This window comes from Strix aluco, chromosome 24, assembly GCF_031877795.1.
Source record: "Strix aluco isolate bStrAlu1 chromosome 24, bStrAlu1.hap1, whole genome shotgun sequence".
Classification (NCBI taxonomy): domain Eukaryota; kingdom Metazoa; phylum Chordata; class Aves; order Strigiformes; family Strigidae; genus Strix; species Strix aluco.
The window spans coordinates 8502975-8517872 of record NC_133954.1 but is presented as its reverse complement, the minus strand read 5'-3'; the positions used below and the strand labels follow the sequence as shown (position 1 = coordinate 8517872).

At 44.7% G+C, this 14898-nt stretch overlaps 1 protein-coding gene across 1 annotated transcript in view; it reads left to right on the top strand.

Annotated features, from left to right (window-relative positions):
- The first annotated feature begins 242 nt into the window (after positions 1-242).
- Positions 243-14898, top strand: part of NPEPPS (aminopeptidase puromycin sensitive) — a 39080-nt gene continuing 24424 nt past the window's right edge. The window contains exons 1-2 of the mRNA XM_074849907.1: positions 243-587; positions 9269-9353. Coding sequence (XP_074706008.1) covers positions 465-587; positions 9269-9353 — 208 coding nt within the window. The 5' untranslated portion in view covers positions 243-464. The remainder of the gene's footprint in view (positions 588-9268; positions 9354-14898) is intronic.

Below are 14898 nucleotides of genomic sequence, written 5' to 3'. Positions count from 1 at the left end.
GGGCGGGGCGGGGCGGGGCGGGGCGGACGCACGCACGCACGCACGCGCACCAGCCCCGCGCCGCTTACGCAACGCGCTCGCGCCGCTCTACGTGCGCGGCCGCGTGGCGCCGCCGCCGCGCGCACGCGCACGCGCTGTTCCTCCTCCCTCTCTTCCTCCTCCTCCTCCTCCTCTTCTCCCACCTCCCCCCCACATTCCCCCCCCACCCCTCTCTACACCGGCCGCCTCGTGCCGGGAGCGCGCGCGCGCCCCCGCCCCTCCCTCCTCCTTCTCCTCCTCCTCCTCCCTCCTCCTCCGCCGCCGCCGCTCGCCCGCTCTCTCGGTGTGTCGGTGCGGGGCCGCCGCGTCGCCCGCAGGAAGCCTTCCCGCCCCCCGCCGCCGCCGCCGCGCCGCCGCCCCCTCCTCCTCCCCCGCCGCCCCGCCGCGGGGGGGCGCAGCCCCGCACCCCCTGCCGCCGCCCCGCCATGCCGGAGAAGCGGCCCTTCGAGCGGCTGCCCGCCGACGTGTCCCCCCTCAACTACGGACTCTGCCTCAAGCCCGACCTCATCGACTTCACCTTCGAGGGCAAGCTGGAGGCCGCCGTGCAGGTAGGGCCCCGGCCCGGCCCCTCCTCCACGTCCGCCCCCCCCCCCCCCCCCCCGCCGGGCCCTGAGGGGACCCTTCCCTCAGCCCGCTCCTCCCGCCGCCGGGCCCTGAGGGAGCCCCGCCGGGCCCAGCCCCCCCGCCCCCCCCTCCCTCCCTCCTTCCCTCAGCCGGGCCCTGAGGGAGCCCCGTCCGCCGGCGGGGGCCCGATCCCCCCCTTTCCCCTTCCCTTCCTCGCCGCTGGGCCCTGAGGGCCTTCCCCCCCCGCCCCCCCTCCGCGTCAGCCCGCCGGGGCCCGGCCCTCGGCGCGGTGGAGCCGGCCAGGCAGGTGCAGGGAGGCCGCTCGGAGCTCCCCCCGCCCCCCCCCGCGGTCTCCGCCCTCCCTTTCCATTCAGCCTATACATATATATGTATATACACCCCCCCCACCCCGGGGCCAGGCGTCGGGGAAGGGGAGAGGGCAGCCCGCGGGCCCCGCCCTGCCCCGCTCCGGCCCCCGAGAGGAGCGGGAGCGGCTGGGGAAGGGCTGGGGGGCCTCGCCCCGCCGCCTCGAGCCCCGCGGCTCCCCCTCGGGCTGCGTGGGGGGGTGCCCGGCCCGATCCTTCCCCCCCCTCCCCGTTTCTTCTCCCGCCTGCCCGCGGCCCCCCTGGTAAAAGTCTGTATGTAGGTTAGGCGTGGAGCGGTCGGAGCCGCGGATATCTGCCTCGCTGGTATCGCCGGCTTCCCCCGAATCTGTAGTGAGCACCCTGTTCTTGTTTTCAGCCTCCAGCGTGCTGCTTTTATCTCTCTCCAGCCATTCAGATGGCTCGGGATTTTGCTGGAAAGACAAACTACCACAGATGCAATTAAATGAGAACTCCCCCGGTGTAGTACGGTGAGCTGGTAGGCCGCAGTGTCTTGAAAAGCTTGAAGTCAGTGAAGCGACAGGCTCGGTTAACGGTGGGAAGGGGTGTGCGAACTGAAAATGCCGTGTCTTCTGCCTTTTCTGAAAGGCAAAAGCTTTCCCGTGTTCATGCTTCAAAGGCAGAATGTTTGATGAAAGCCCTGAAGTCTCATAGTCATTCTCAGGCTGCTGTGCCAAGATTTCCTAAATTTGCTTTCATGTCTTTCCTTGTGCAATGATTTGAAATAGATACAGAATTGTAAGGGCTTACCGGACTTTTTCTTGCAATGGGATGACTGTATCAAGAGCTCCACAATATTTGAGGGAGATTTTAAATACTGAGATGTGCACAGATTTAAATCTTGCTCTGGAGAGGTGGTTTAAACCCCTCTTTTAAAACGAGGTAACATCAGGGTAACAAAACTGCTGAATCTGAAGCACAGGTACAGAAGAGCGCGAGTGCCTCAGTGGGCAAGTGTCTGGTGTCGGTGGAAGCTGGGGAGGGCAAAAGCTGTGGCTGATGGTGAATCTTGTGACTTTTGGGACCTGGAGGAAGACAACCAGAGATGAGTAAGTTTGTGTCATGTGGAAGAAAGGCTGGAAACAAATCGCCTTGTGGATTTTGTTCTAGCTCAAGTCCTCAGGCTGCTGCTGTCTTTGGAGTCTCGGTTTGATGGTGCATCAGCCTGGGTGAAAATGCGAGCTTGAGGAATTCCCAGTCTCTTCCGTCTTAATCCTAGCCACCTATTCCTGTCTTCGCACCCAAGTTGCTGCTCCTCAGCCCTGTTACAGCTGTGGGGCTGTGCTGTAAATGGGATCACTGAAATCATCCAGGTTAAAAATAACACTCGGGGGGAGGGGAGTAGTGGCTTTTTAAGCCAACAGTGCTTCTGAGGGGAGAGTAGTATTGAACAGCAGCCTTGGAAACTTAGTTTAAATCCAGGAATAACAAGGTTTTGGAGGCTTCTTGTGGAGATGGTAGTTGATTTGCAGATTTTTAGCCCTGTTGAGATCTTTTGAATATTGTTTGCCGTTCAGGGGATTGCTCAATGAATTCCTAGAGCAATGGATACCACCTGACAATGCGAAATCCTGGACTTTCCTACCAGCTGAGGGCATGTGTTAAGGAAGAGCACTGATCTGGCAGGTTCAAGGTTGTAAAAAATCTCTTGTTCACATCATGGTGAGCTGATCTGATGTTCCCACGGAGAGGAGGATTAAAAAAATACAGGGTGAGGTTTTTAAAACATAGCTAAAGTATATCTCTTTATTTTTAAATGACTTTTAACAACCATAGACCAAAGAATTGCGAGGCCACATCCTGGCTGCGTGCAGGCAAGTACAGCAGAGGTGCGGGAAGGTGTGAGGTGAGTGTTCACGTGGTCGTCTTGAGTTAGAAATCTGGAGAAGTTTGCTGTGGCTGCCAGTGTCCAAAGCACAGTAAAGGCACATTCCAGAAAATTGGGGAGTAATTATTCTGCACCTTAGGCAAGAAGAACAACCGGCTTGCCTACAGTACTAGGTGGAAAGGATATTTTTTTGTACAAGGGAATGGCTTACTGAAGCATATGCTAACATTTACTAGTTGTTTGTTATTGAGCTGGGATTGAATCTAGGAAACAAAAAATCATTTGTGTGCTTTTGGATGTAATTGGTTCCGTTAAGGAACTGTTGGCCATTTCTGCTAGCACCTTGTGATGAGGTGGAGCTCATCGAGGCATTCGGTGTTCAGCAGACTGGAGAGCGTTGGCATACATTGTACAGTCATCGAGGTAAAAGTGATTTTATATTAAGACACAAACTTTGAATTTTTCAGGTTTTAGGTAGGGAAATACACTGCCTCCTCTTGAAGATCCAGGTATCGTTTTTTTATAAGCAATCAAGAATAATTATTAGTCCCTCTGCTCCATTCCAGTATGATAATGGCTGGGAAAGCAACAATTCACATCAAGTACTTAAACCAGCCTCTGTGTAGAATTTTGGTAAGTCTTCGGAGCGCCAAGCCCTAAAGAAATGTTCAATAACCTTCCAGTCTTGGCTTTGGGGCAGTACACTTGTGCTGGCTCTTGTACATAGAAGTAACTTAACAAAACATTTTGTCTTTACGCCACAGTAATAAATGTTGCACTTGTATGGCCCCTTCAAATAAGCTTCAGAGGATCAAGCTTTTTGTGGTTCAAAAGATAACGCTGCTGCTTCAGTGTCAGCAGTGACCAGGTTGATTTCAAAGCCTTAAAAAGAAATGATGTGTGTTTGTAGTTTATTGTGGCACTTCTAGTTTTCAGGTTAGAGAATGGGTCCCCTGTCTAGTATTTGTTGTTTTTTGTTAAAGGAATGATGCTGAAATCTGTCTCTTGATAGTTTAAGTTTGTAGCCTTTTGAGGCTGCTCTTGTTAAGTATCTGGTAACCTATATGTGAAGTTTTGCCTGGTTACTCAAGATTTTTAAATAATGTAATTTGTGGTCATATGAATATTTTTGAAGTCTGCAGAATTGTGTAACAGTTCTATAAACTGACAGTATAAAATTGCCATTTATCACAGTTAAAAAACCAAAAATCCTTAAATGAACTATTTCATGAGGAAACCTTGTCTCAGCTAGGACAAAACGTGGTTGTGGGAGAGTCGGACGCTGCGTGTCGGTAGCGGATCTGGAGCTGAAATAGTCGCCTGCTCACCATCCTGTGATCGCTCTGTCGGTTATGTCATCTTTTAGCATTTTAAACTGTTGATTTGTTGGGTGTGTGGGGATGTTTCTGAATGAGCACGATTAAGATTTTTATTTTTTTGGGGTGGAAATAGTTCATCTACTTTATTCATCTGTTAGCCTGAGATTTAATTATTATAACCCTGATTCTCAGGATCTAGTTATCAGTGCAGCGCACTCATATTACTCAGTGTCTAGGTCAACTTTTTTCCATTCTGCTTTTGACTCCTGGGAGGCCTAACTCAGAGCTGGAACAAAGAGGGGATGTGTGGCCGTTCTGTTCTTCAGCATCATGCTGAAAAGGCAAACATGAGTAACTAGCAACAGAAACAAACATCTGGCTCCCAAAGTTCAACGGTTATTTTAAGCTTTTAAATAGAAGTTCTTAACGCTGTCATGGCTCCAAACGATCACCTGTCTGGCGCAGGGTGTAGTGATGCAGAGCTTTGGAAAGGTGCATGGTTGTCTTCTGACTTCCTGGTATTTACCTCTATATAAACTGCCTTTGGAGAGCAGTGTGTGGTGATTCACTTCGTTCATTAAAAATTACAGTGAGGTGTTTCTTGGTTGCAGAGCAACCTATCTATAAAGAATTTACAAGCTGAGGAAGATGGCTCTTTTAAATATCTTTCGCAGTCCCTTTAATATGTCTTAAGGAGACTTATATTTAGCAATGTTTAACCTGTATCTGTTGCTTTTTATAGGTTAATTATGTGGTATCTGCTAGACTAAAGAATGTGTAGTCTTCTGATCCTGCTGCATGCCAGTTAAAGATTAATTGTGACACTCTTGTATGTAGGCCTTGAAAAATTAAGCTTAATGGGTGTAGTATCTGTGCTCAGTATCTCCTGGGGGGGGGCGGGGAAGTTGCCTGGTATAACTACACGGTCATGTTATCCGACATTGTAACGTCCAGCACGTGAAATTAGATGTGAATTTGGGAGCTAAAGGTACCACGCGGAGTGTTCGTGTCTGGTGCTTCGAAGTCAAGACCTCGGCGCTCTGTGTACCCTTAGGCCACTGGCTTTTCAAAAATAGGAATGCCTTTGCTCTTCTCCCCCCCAGCAAGGCCTCTTTCAGTTCTGTAATTCATAAGGCGAAGATGATTGCATTGATCGGAGTTTGCAGGGTTTACTCGTCTGAGTTTGACGCTTCTGATGTGTGTGTGACTGCTACGGGTGAATGTAGTTGGACGCTCTTTAGAATGAAGTGGATTGTTCCAGTGGGCCAGTCAGTTGTGGCACTGGTAATTTTACTACTTGGCTACCATAATTTGCTTGAGATACAGATTAATAAAAGTCTTTATTCCTTTTCTCATTGAAGTTTTGAATTTTTAAAAAGTTACATCCTAGAACACCACTGAGGTAATTTTAGTTGTCTATTTTTAGAGAGTAAAATGCTAAAAACACACATGCTTGTTATAATACTACATTTAGAAAAGGACTTCAAAGCCGAGTGACAAGATTTTCATTATCCAGGCTTATAAGTGTCTCCAGAGAATTAGTTTTGACTATAGAAGATGTCTTTTGGTGCACCTTACCCTGTATTTCAGGTAGGCTGGCATTCTGCTGAAGCCATTCAAATTCTTGTTTCGAATGTCCTAAAAAGGTTTTTCCATCGGGTCCTTTCCTGCTCTGATAACCGGGGGAAATCAAAAGCTTTACAGCATCTTCGAGTCTTAGTTGGCAGAGCTAACTAATTTAGTCTTTTTAGCTCCTCTTCTGTCAAATGATATTACCTTGGAAAACTTTCTTGGGGGAACTTAAACTGTTACCTCTTTTTTGGGTGAGATTTTCCTCCCCAGAAGCAAGCGCTGAGCACACATGGGGCTGTGCAGGGGTTTGGGAAGTATGTGTCATCTTAGTCTGACGGCAGGTTACCAACACAGTTAAAATGTCTTAAAGGTCTGCAGTTCTATTGCAGGGCAGACCTGCCTGTGGTATCTGGGTCTGGCTAATCTCAATAGGTAGTTGAATTCTGATTGATGTTACTAGAGTTTCATCAAAAGCAACAGGTTTAAGGTTTTTGAAACACCCCTTCGTTCCAGGTATTGGTCTTGGTTCCTCTGCTGCTTTTAAGCATGGCAGCCTTATGGCTGCTTTTGTTGCAGGCATTTATAGCTTGCTCTTGCCTTGATTAGCCTCTTCTTGTTGAAGAGTAAATTTATTATTTTATAGAGCAAGGTGAAGCAGGGTGACAGTTCACATCTATACAGCTCTGTAATTGGTCATACCTTATGCAGTGAGATGCTTTTTTGCCTTCTCATATGATTGCATTCATGAAAAGCACTGCATGAGCAGAGTATCTGTCTTCCAGAACATAGCAAAAGCAGTTTCAAGGTATCACTTACAGTAAAACACATTCATTCATCTTCATGATATATCTGGTGTCTGTAAGCATTAGGCCATAGGTTCTTGTGAGATCAAATGGTCATGAGTTAAGTATGCTGGGTGGTTTATAGTTTTGTTTTGGTTTTGTACTTACAGGTGTGTCTGTACTTCATGATGTTTAGTGGATCAGAGGGGAGGAGGCTCTCATGCTACAGCCTGTGTGCCAACATGAAAACTCCCCCCCCTGAATTAAATTATGAGAGCCTCAGAAGTGTGCTGCACGGTACACTGTCAATATTCATATCTGCACGCTGAATTCTGCCCTTTATTTTTCAGGAGTTGCAGGGTAAATGTTTTTTTAGGCTACTGGTTCACTCAGTCCCTTTAAATGTTTTCTAATATGTTGCACTCCTTTGTAAAACTGGCTTGATATTTGTAGGAGGTAAGAAAAAATAATCTAAAAATAGGTAATTGTCTAAGGAGCCTCTGAAGTTGTCTCTGCTTAAACCTAAACTTTCTTATTTTGCAGGCCCAGTGCTACGCTGAAAATTCTTTTCTCCTCAGAAGAGGTTGTTTTTTAAAGATCAAGCCTATTGTTAAACCCAGTATTGTCTGCAATTTGGGCAGCTCTTTATGCATCTTGAATTCTTAATCCAGAGAGATTTGGAATTGTAGATTGAATAAAAATCTCTACTAGACATTTATAAAAAGCTTTCTCAGTCTGATTCTTCTGTGTTTTAGAAGACCTTGAAAAACCTCAAACCCTAATATTGTGATGAAAATTGTTGGGCTTTGATCTTAGATTTTGGGAAGTGTTGTAATCCTTTAGTTGCATGCACGCCAAATTGGGAAAAAAAAACCAGATTTCAGATTGTAAATCTTTACTGGAAGCATCAAATCTAACCTGTTTCACTTCAGCTCTTACATTTGTTCATTTTATGCTTTGCAAGCATGTTGTTTTTAGAATCAGGTTATGTTTATTAGGTAATACTGTTTTGGTTTTACTCCCATAAAGAGGCAACAGGGTGAAAACAACACAGCTCTTCTGCGCTGTTGTGTAGGACACACCTACTGCAGGGTGCCTGACAAGCAGGATTTGGAAGGATTCACTAATGGTTACGCTTGTCAAAAATTATAAGCCCTTACGTAATATTTATTCTACAGACAATTCTGTTAATAGGAATAAGCCGTAGACATTTGCTTCAGAAGCAGAGTTGGGGACTGAGGTTAGAAAGAAACGTCTGAGTTAGGTTTGTCTGTGTTAGCCATGGACTGGGGGGGTTGGCTTTCCTCGGAGTATCTGGCATTAGCCCTTTGGTTATCAGATGATTGGACTAGATGGACCGTTCTTGTGATGTGGGTGCGCCTATTAAGTTATACATTTAAACTACTTAAGTCTCTCTTATCACTGACTAGACCTGAATTTGGTTTTTATGTACACAATGACTAAGGAACCATTCCTTCAGCGAGCCTAGGTAGAACAGCTTAGGACCGAGTATCTGCTTCCGTTTACTCATCTCGTGCAGATACCAGCTCCTTTATGGCAGAGTGATAAGTGTCTGCTTCAGCTGCGACACTTCAGCTTATTATTTTGGCTTTACTTGTAATAAATGCACTGACACTCAGATGCTCGAATGGTGCTGGCGTGCACGCACAGAGCGCTTGGCTGGTTTTGCTACGGGGTGAAGGAGATCTTGGTTCGTGGGAACCAGTTTCCATCCCAAAGTGGTCCAGTTGGTTTCTGCTGTGTTCAGACGTGGATAGCTAGAGTGGTGGGCTCGGGTGTTAAAGGGGCATTTTAAGGTTATAATAGTGGAAAACCAAGAAAGGGATGTAAGTCCTTACGCTTTAAGGAACTTTTTGGGGTAGGAAGCAGTTCCCTTGTGCATATGTTAAACTTTAGTTGGCTGTTAGAGAAATTCTTGCTCCTTTATTTAAAGAACTGGCATTGTCTACTGCTAGAAATTGTGTTCTGGACTAGCAGGATTACCAGCTCGATCCAGTATGATGGATGATTCTAGTGGTTTCAGCCATAAGTTTCTAAATAATTCCTAGTTTAATTTCCAAATATTTTACCCCTTTGTAATTAATTGATATTTAATTTGAATTCCTCTGTATTCAAGCTCTTGCATCCAAATAGAAAGCTGGCACAGTGAGACAGTTTATTACCACGCTGGGAGCTGGCCACTTGTTAAATAAAGCAAAATGTGTGTAGCCAAGAGCTGGCAGAAGGAAAGCTTTCAGGAAAATGTAAAGGCGAATTTCTTGGCAGATGTTTTTAACCTAAGAAGTTCTTATAGTGTTGACAGTTCAGGACACAGTACCATAGGCTGTATTTCTGATCATCTCCAAAAGATGTAAGTTTGTGTTCAAAGGTTTCTCCTATGGTCTCCTGAAGGTCATCTCTAAAAGAAAGCTTACAGGCTCTCTATCTATTTTTATTGGTCTTGGATTCCCAGGCATGTACAAGGGCCCTATTGTCAAGCTTTCATACCAATTTTTAACAGGCAGTTCATTCCCTTAAATAATTTACAGTGTTGATAAGTAGGCCTAGATGGCTCGAACGTGATTCACGTACGCGTGTTCCGGAAGAAGTGAGAGCTGTCAGTGGAATATCTTTTTCTTTTTTACCACTCTTGAGCACTAAATTTTATTTTAAACACTTGATGACTTTTAGATTAGAGGGAGATGGCAATGCCTACCTAAGGGAGCTCAAGGTAGTAGGGAACAGCATTTCTTCCTGATGCTCATAAAATTTCTCTTCCAGGTGAAACAGGCAACCAACCAAATTGTGATGAACTGTGCTGACATTGACATTATTACAGCTTCCTATGCGCCAGAAGGAGACGAAGGTAGGATTGCTTTTTTGCTGGAGTTTTTATGTGTTAATCCATTTCATTTCTGACATGAGGTGCTGTTGCCAACAGTAAACAACTTTGATTGCAAAATTTCGTAATGGTTTTGTAAGCTAACCTACCCCTAGAAACATAATTTAATTATCTAACCTTTATTCTCTTCTCACTGCTACCATTTGCATTACGTTTTAAAAAGTTACCTCAAGCTTCCATGAAATCCAAGTTCTACTCCATCATGCCTGAGTGTTGTAGGCAAAAGGATGTTTGACTGGTTTTACGTTATTACTATTTATCTCTATACTGGATAACTGGATAAGAACATGATCTGTACCTCTGGACTTTGCAATATTGACAGAAATCTGTGACAAGGGCTTAGGTAAGGGATGCATCAGTAATGGCCTGCAGTAGGAAATACTCACTGGGAAGGATTTGAGGAAGTACAGAAGACACTTAATTGACATTTAGCAGGATGTTCCGAGCACAAGGCAACATGGAAAAAGGTGATTGTGTGGGTAGACAATGATTGGGATCCGGTTCAGTGAAAGGCTGGAAGTTACTAGAGAAATTTGAGAAGCAATACCTGTTTGTAACACACAGTTATAGCCATTGACATCTTCCCTAATTCTGTTTTGAGGAGATTCAGCAGATGCAAAAAACTTCCAGCAATTGAAGCATGAAGTGATTGAGGTGTGGAAAAGAAGCTCCTTGAAACAGAGAGTGACGGTCTAACAGTGTGCAAAGCCTGTCTGGTTTTCTTACAGAGCCTGTGCTGTTTCAAGCAGGGTAGCTGCTTGGTCCAGTGTGTACGACTGTTTCTGAAGTCCTTCAGACAACAAAAGGCTCGGTGGAGCTTCCCTTTCTGTAAGGAAAATGCCACAATGATGTCGTGAAGCACTTTGTTAAAACCATGATTGTGACTTAAAAGAATGATCTCGATGATGGATAGAAGAAAGGTGTTTTTGATTAGCTTTAAATGTCTCTAGTATGCTTATGCAACAGCTGGAGGAAGTTGGAAAGAAGGGCTGTGTTTGTCTGAACAGCTAAAGAATAGAAATCTTAATTTTCTGGACCGAATTTTGTAGGGACAATTTCAGTTCTTGTTGCAGTGACGTTCTCCTATGGCTGACAGATTTGTACGTGGCAAGTAGAATGTCTGCAACGAGTCTTTGCTCAATTGGTTTGGCTTTTAAAATTTTTAATACAGTATTAAAGCAACCAGAGGGCTTCAGCGGAGCTGAGAGCAGTCGAGCGGCGCTTAAGTGAACCGGGAACTCTGTCCTAAGGAGGGAGCGTTCGGTGGGTGTGTTGTGGAAGAGTCGAGCTCAGTGCGGGAGGTGCAGCGAGGGTGGTGGGGGAGTGTCTGACCCGAGCGGGAGTCCCGAACACAGCGCTGCTCCCTCCGTGCTCCATGTGTTGCTAAGCACTCCTGCAGCGATTTCTTATACTGAGTAACGAGGCGATAACGAGAGTGGTAGTAATAGCAGAGTGTGTATGGAGTCTGTTCCACCTACCACTGTGCCACGGGCCCAAACCACCTATTAATTTTCTATTTTGTCATTGAGAAAATGAGAAGTAATGGAAGACGTACCTCGAAATAAAGTCTCTTTCCAGTCAAATCAGGAAAAATATATAAAATAGAGAGGATCTCTATTTTAATGTATTATCTTTGTTGTTTTCAGAGCTGATTTCCCTCTCAGAGGTCTATTTTTCTATTCTTTAACGGTGATATACTCTCCTTGTACCTTCAAAGTATTAATAGTAGAGCTTAATGGGGACTTAAGCCCAAGTACACTGGAAGTGAGTTTCTATGGCTTCAATTCCTTCCTTCTGATTTTTCAGATAGCCTTGAGCGTGGCGCTCTGGACGTACAGCAATCCCAGTACAGTATAGGCACTCGCCTCTCAAACTGTTGTATCGTGAATACTTGAGGTGCAGTTGTGTTCCCTGTTTACTAGAATTATACTCAGGCTTCATGGGGTTAAAACATATCTTTCAGTTTGGTAACCTGCCAACTAGTATAATGGCTTTGGAAGTAAAATTGCATGAATTTGGCAGACTATTTGCTGGCACCTGTTGATACAGATCAAGTCAGTCTTACTAATGCTTCTATTGTGCACAGCTTTTGGATAGTAATTGTATAACTGGTCTCAAAACCAGAGTATGAAATAGAGTCCAATGAACCAACAGAAATATCAACCAGATCATTTGGATTTAGTTACTTAGGTGAGCCTCGTACCAATTGCCTATATAGTATATTTGAAAATGAGTGAGAAGTTAGTAAAGTTTTCTCCTTTAAAGGCTCTAGTGAAGAACCGTTACCTCTTTTAGTTCTGCACCTCAGTGGGGAAGAATTTGTCTCACACTTGTCTGTAAATGTGAGACAAATGATAATCAGTCACTTATCTTCTTTCAAGTGTGGTTCTGTTCTGGGAAGCAGCCGTGTGAAAAAGAGACTGTCTTGTTCAACAGATACCTTTCCCTTGTTTATGGAGGTGATCTGTTGACTTCTGTGCGGAATAGTTTATTCTTTTCCTAGTAATTCTTGTTAGTCTAGAGTGCCTACAGTACAGTGGCTTGTACAACAGAAATCTTAGCTAGAACTGTGGGCTGTGTTTTTCCTCCCCTCCTATTCACTCTTCTAAAGATGAATACAGCAGAGGGTAGAACTTGGTCTTTGGAATTTTAATGCAGATTTGCAGGGAAATCAGATTATTGCCCAATATTTGACAGAGAGCTGAAGGAGGATCTCTGAAGCTTTAAAGTCAAAGTAAGAAATTTTGCTGTGTAATCCACAATTGAGTGATAGCGAATAATAAACCAGGAGAGATTTGATTACGCAGTACTTTGGAGTAGAAAAATTTCTCTGTTTCATCATGAAACTACTGTAGTGATTGTAAGGGGAAGTTGTGGATTTGCTCTTCGTGCCAGGTATGCTGTAATGGAAGAAAGCTACTGAAAAGACTGAGTTTTCCATTGCTGAAGTTATGCCTGGTTCCTCCCACTAATCATAAGGAGCAATTGGTTTTGTTTTTTTCCAGAAGCTGGTTTTTAGCCTTTGTAGTCAAATGTTTGTAGTGCAGCCTTAGCATTTAGGTGTGCATGTGCTGTATTACCTTTGTTCAAATGGTTGACTTGGCTCAGCTAAATGAAGAACTGAAAAGACATTCCTAAGCAAGCTGGTTCTTAATTTAAATTTTAGGGGATTGAGTTTCATACTTAGTGAATGCAAAGTAGTTTGAGCTTCCTGTGAATGTCTCTTCTAAGGAGCTGTGAAACTGTGGTGGAGTCATAATCAGTGAATTACATTGTCTTTAGCTTGGAAAGCTTTTCAGATACTGGGGGATCTAAAGCAGCTTCTTTAAATTTAGAGATGCTTGGAGGGTAGTATTTGCAATTTCTCATAAAAAATTACAAGCAGCCATAGTGATGTTTGTTTAGCAGAAATGATCGAGTGAACTTTGATTTGTACTTTGACCTTTAAAAGGTTTTAAGGCCAGAACTCATTATTTTAGTCTTTTCCTTCCTAGTATGGTAGAGATGTGCTTGGATAGTAGTGCTAGAGTTACACCAGAGCCTCAGGTGGTGTTTAAAAACAACAATAAGATGGCCAGTGCTTATGGAAAGCTAAGCAGTGTGACCCAAGCGTGCCTGAGCAGCGCTCTCCCTCGGCCTGGGAGCACTGCTGCTTCACGGGGCCGAAACCACGCTGCTGCGGGAAGGGGCCGCGACGCTTCTCCTCACGCCCTCCCTCCTGGTGGCATTCGTGTCTGTACTGTTGAGCAGCCGTGGGGACCAGGAAACTGCACTGCCTGAAAACTGCCTCTGCAAGGAGGGGGAGAAGAAAAAAAAAGGCAGCTTGGAGACAGATCATCTTCCTGATTCTGATGATTGTATGTGAACGCCAGTGGAAGGAAGGGAATGGGAACATGCAGCTGCAGCCAGGTGGGGAAAAATGAGACTACTGTCTGTGCCCGTAGCAGACTGGATTTGTTTAAGCCAGTTGTGAAACCTTTCTTTGGTGTAGAAAAGCTCATCTTCATCCTTTCTTCTGGAGAGGACTTGATGTGACAGAATGTTTCACGGTAGGTTTTTTTTAAGGAGGCCTGGGCTGCGTTGGCATGGACAGTTTGGGAATATCTGATATGTGAGAATAGTTCTGACTCCTTTAAAGGGTTTTACAACCCCTGGTTTGAAACACGTGAAAAAATGTGAAAGGGCTTGAAAGCATTAACGTTCTCGGGAGTTGCCTCAGCATAGTTGGGTGGCTAATGCCGAAGGAGGACAGTGTATGCTATGTCAACACGTAGATGTTTTAAGCTAATGTGTTTAATTTGCAGATAGAGTAGGCAGAGTGCACACAGTCACTGCAGCTCAGTTGATGAATGCAAGTTCATTAAGCCACCATACCTTAATTGCCTGTGACTTCTCCATGCCGTGGAATGAGGGCTACTTGAAAATATTCCACCTCCTGCACTTGGCTTTGTCTTCACTTGGAAATACATGCACATTTGACACTGCTGAAAACCTTTGGCTAGGATCCACATTTATAAGCATGTAATACAGAAATTGGGATCGTTAATTGATGTATCCACCTGGTTACTGTGCAATTTCAGGAAGCGCTCTGTAGAAGGACTGTAACTTATTTAAAACACTGTTGTAAAGTTTGATATGCAGTGCTCTGAGTTTGGGAGGATAGCTAGATCTGATCTTTATGCGTTTTTTCCAAAGACATGAAGCACTAGCAGCTTTCTATTTTCTCATGCAACTTGGTCCAGACTGTACTAATGTGCTAGTGATTAACTTGCAACCTTGCAGTGCCAAACTCTCCAAAGTTCGTAGGCTGCCAAAATTGTGTTGTTCTCTTCAGGAGCTTTTGTATTCAACACTGTTAGGAATTCAGACAGCCTTTTACTGCAATTACATCTTTGTTATATGCAGTTCTCTTAAACTCTAACAAAAAGTATTGTTGATGGTTTTCCATGGTTCTTTTGCTCTGGATTAAATTATTGGCACTGAATAGTTTTTTTTTAAAAAAAAAAAAATGTAACTTTGAATCTTTCATTTATATTCTGCTTTTTCAGAAATTGGTATATAAGCAGCTGCTTTGAGAATTACAAAAAGTTGCTGGAGTTGAGCGTGGAAAGACTCTCTTCTAGACACCAACTCCTCAATGAGTACACGCCTCGTGAAACTGTAAAGGACTGTTACCTTTTATTGGAGCTGTGCTCTTGCCGTGGCTTTTAAACGCTCCTCAGAGGCCAGTTGTGGCGAGCGGGGCGGTCCTGGGGCATCACAAGCCTCTCGGCCTCCTCTGTGGAGATTGTGATCAGTAGGCACCGCTCCTGAGATGGCTGCTTCCAGCCAATTTAAACTATAACCTGTTTAAACATTGTTTCTAACCTTAGGGTAATTGGGATCTAACACGCTGAAATTAAGCTGGAGAAGCTCTTTGAAACAAGGTTGCTTTCTGCAGTGTGTTAATGTGCTTTCCCAGGCTGTTGCAGGGGGAAAAAAAAAACCTGAAGGTCTTTACCTTCTTTTA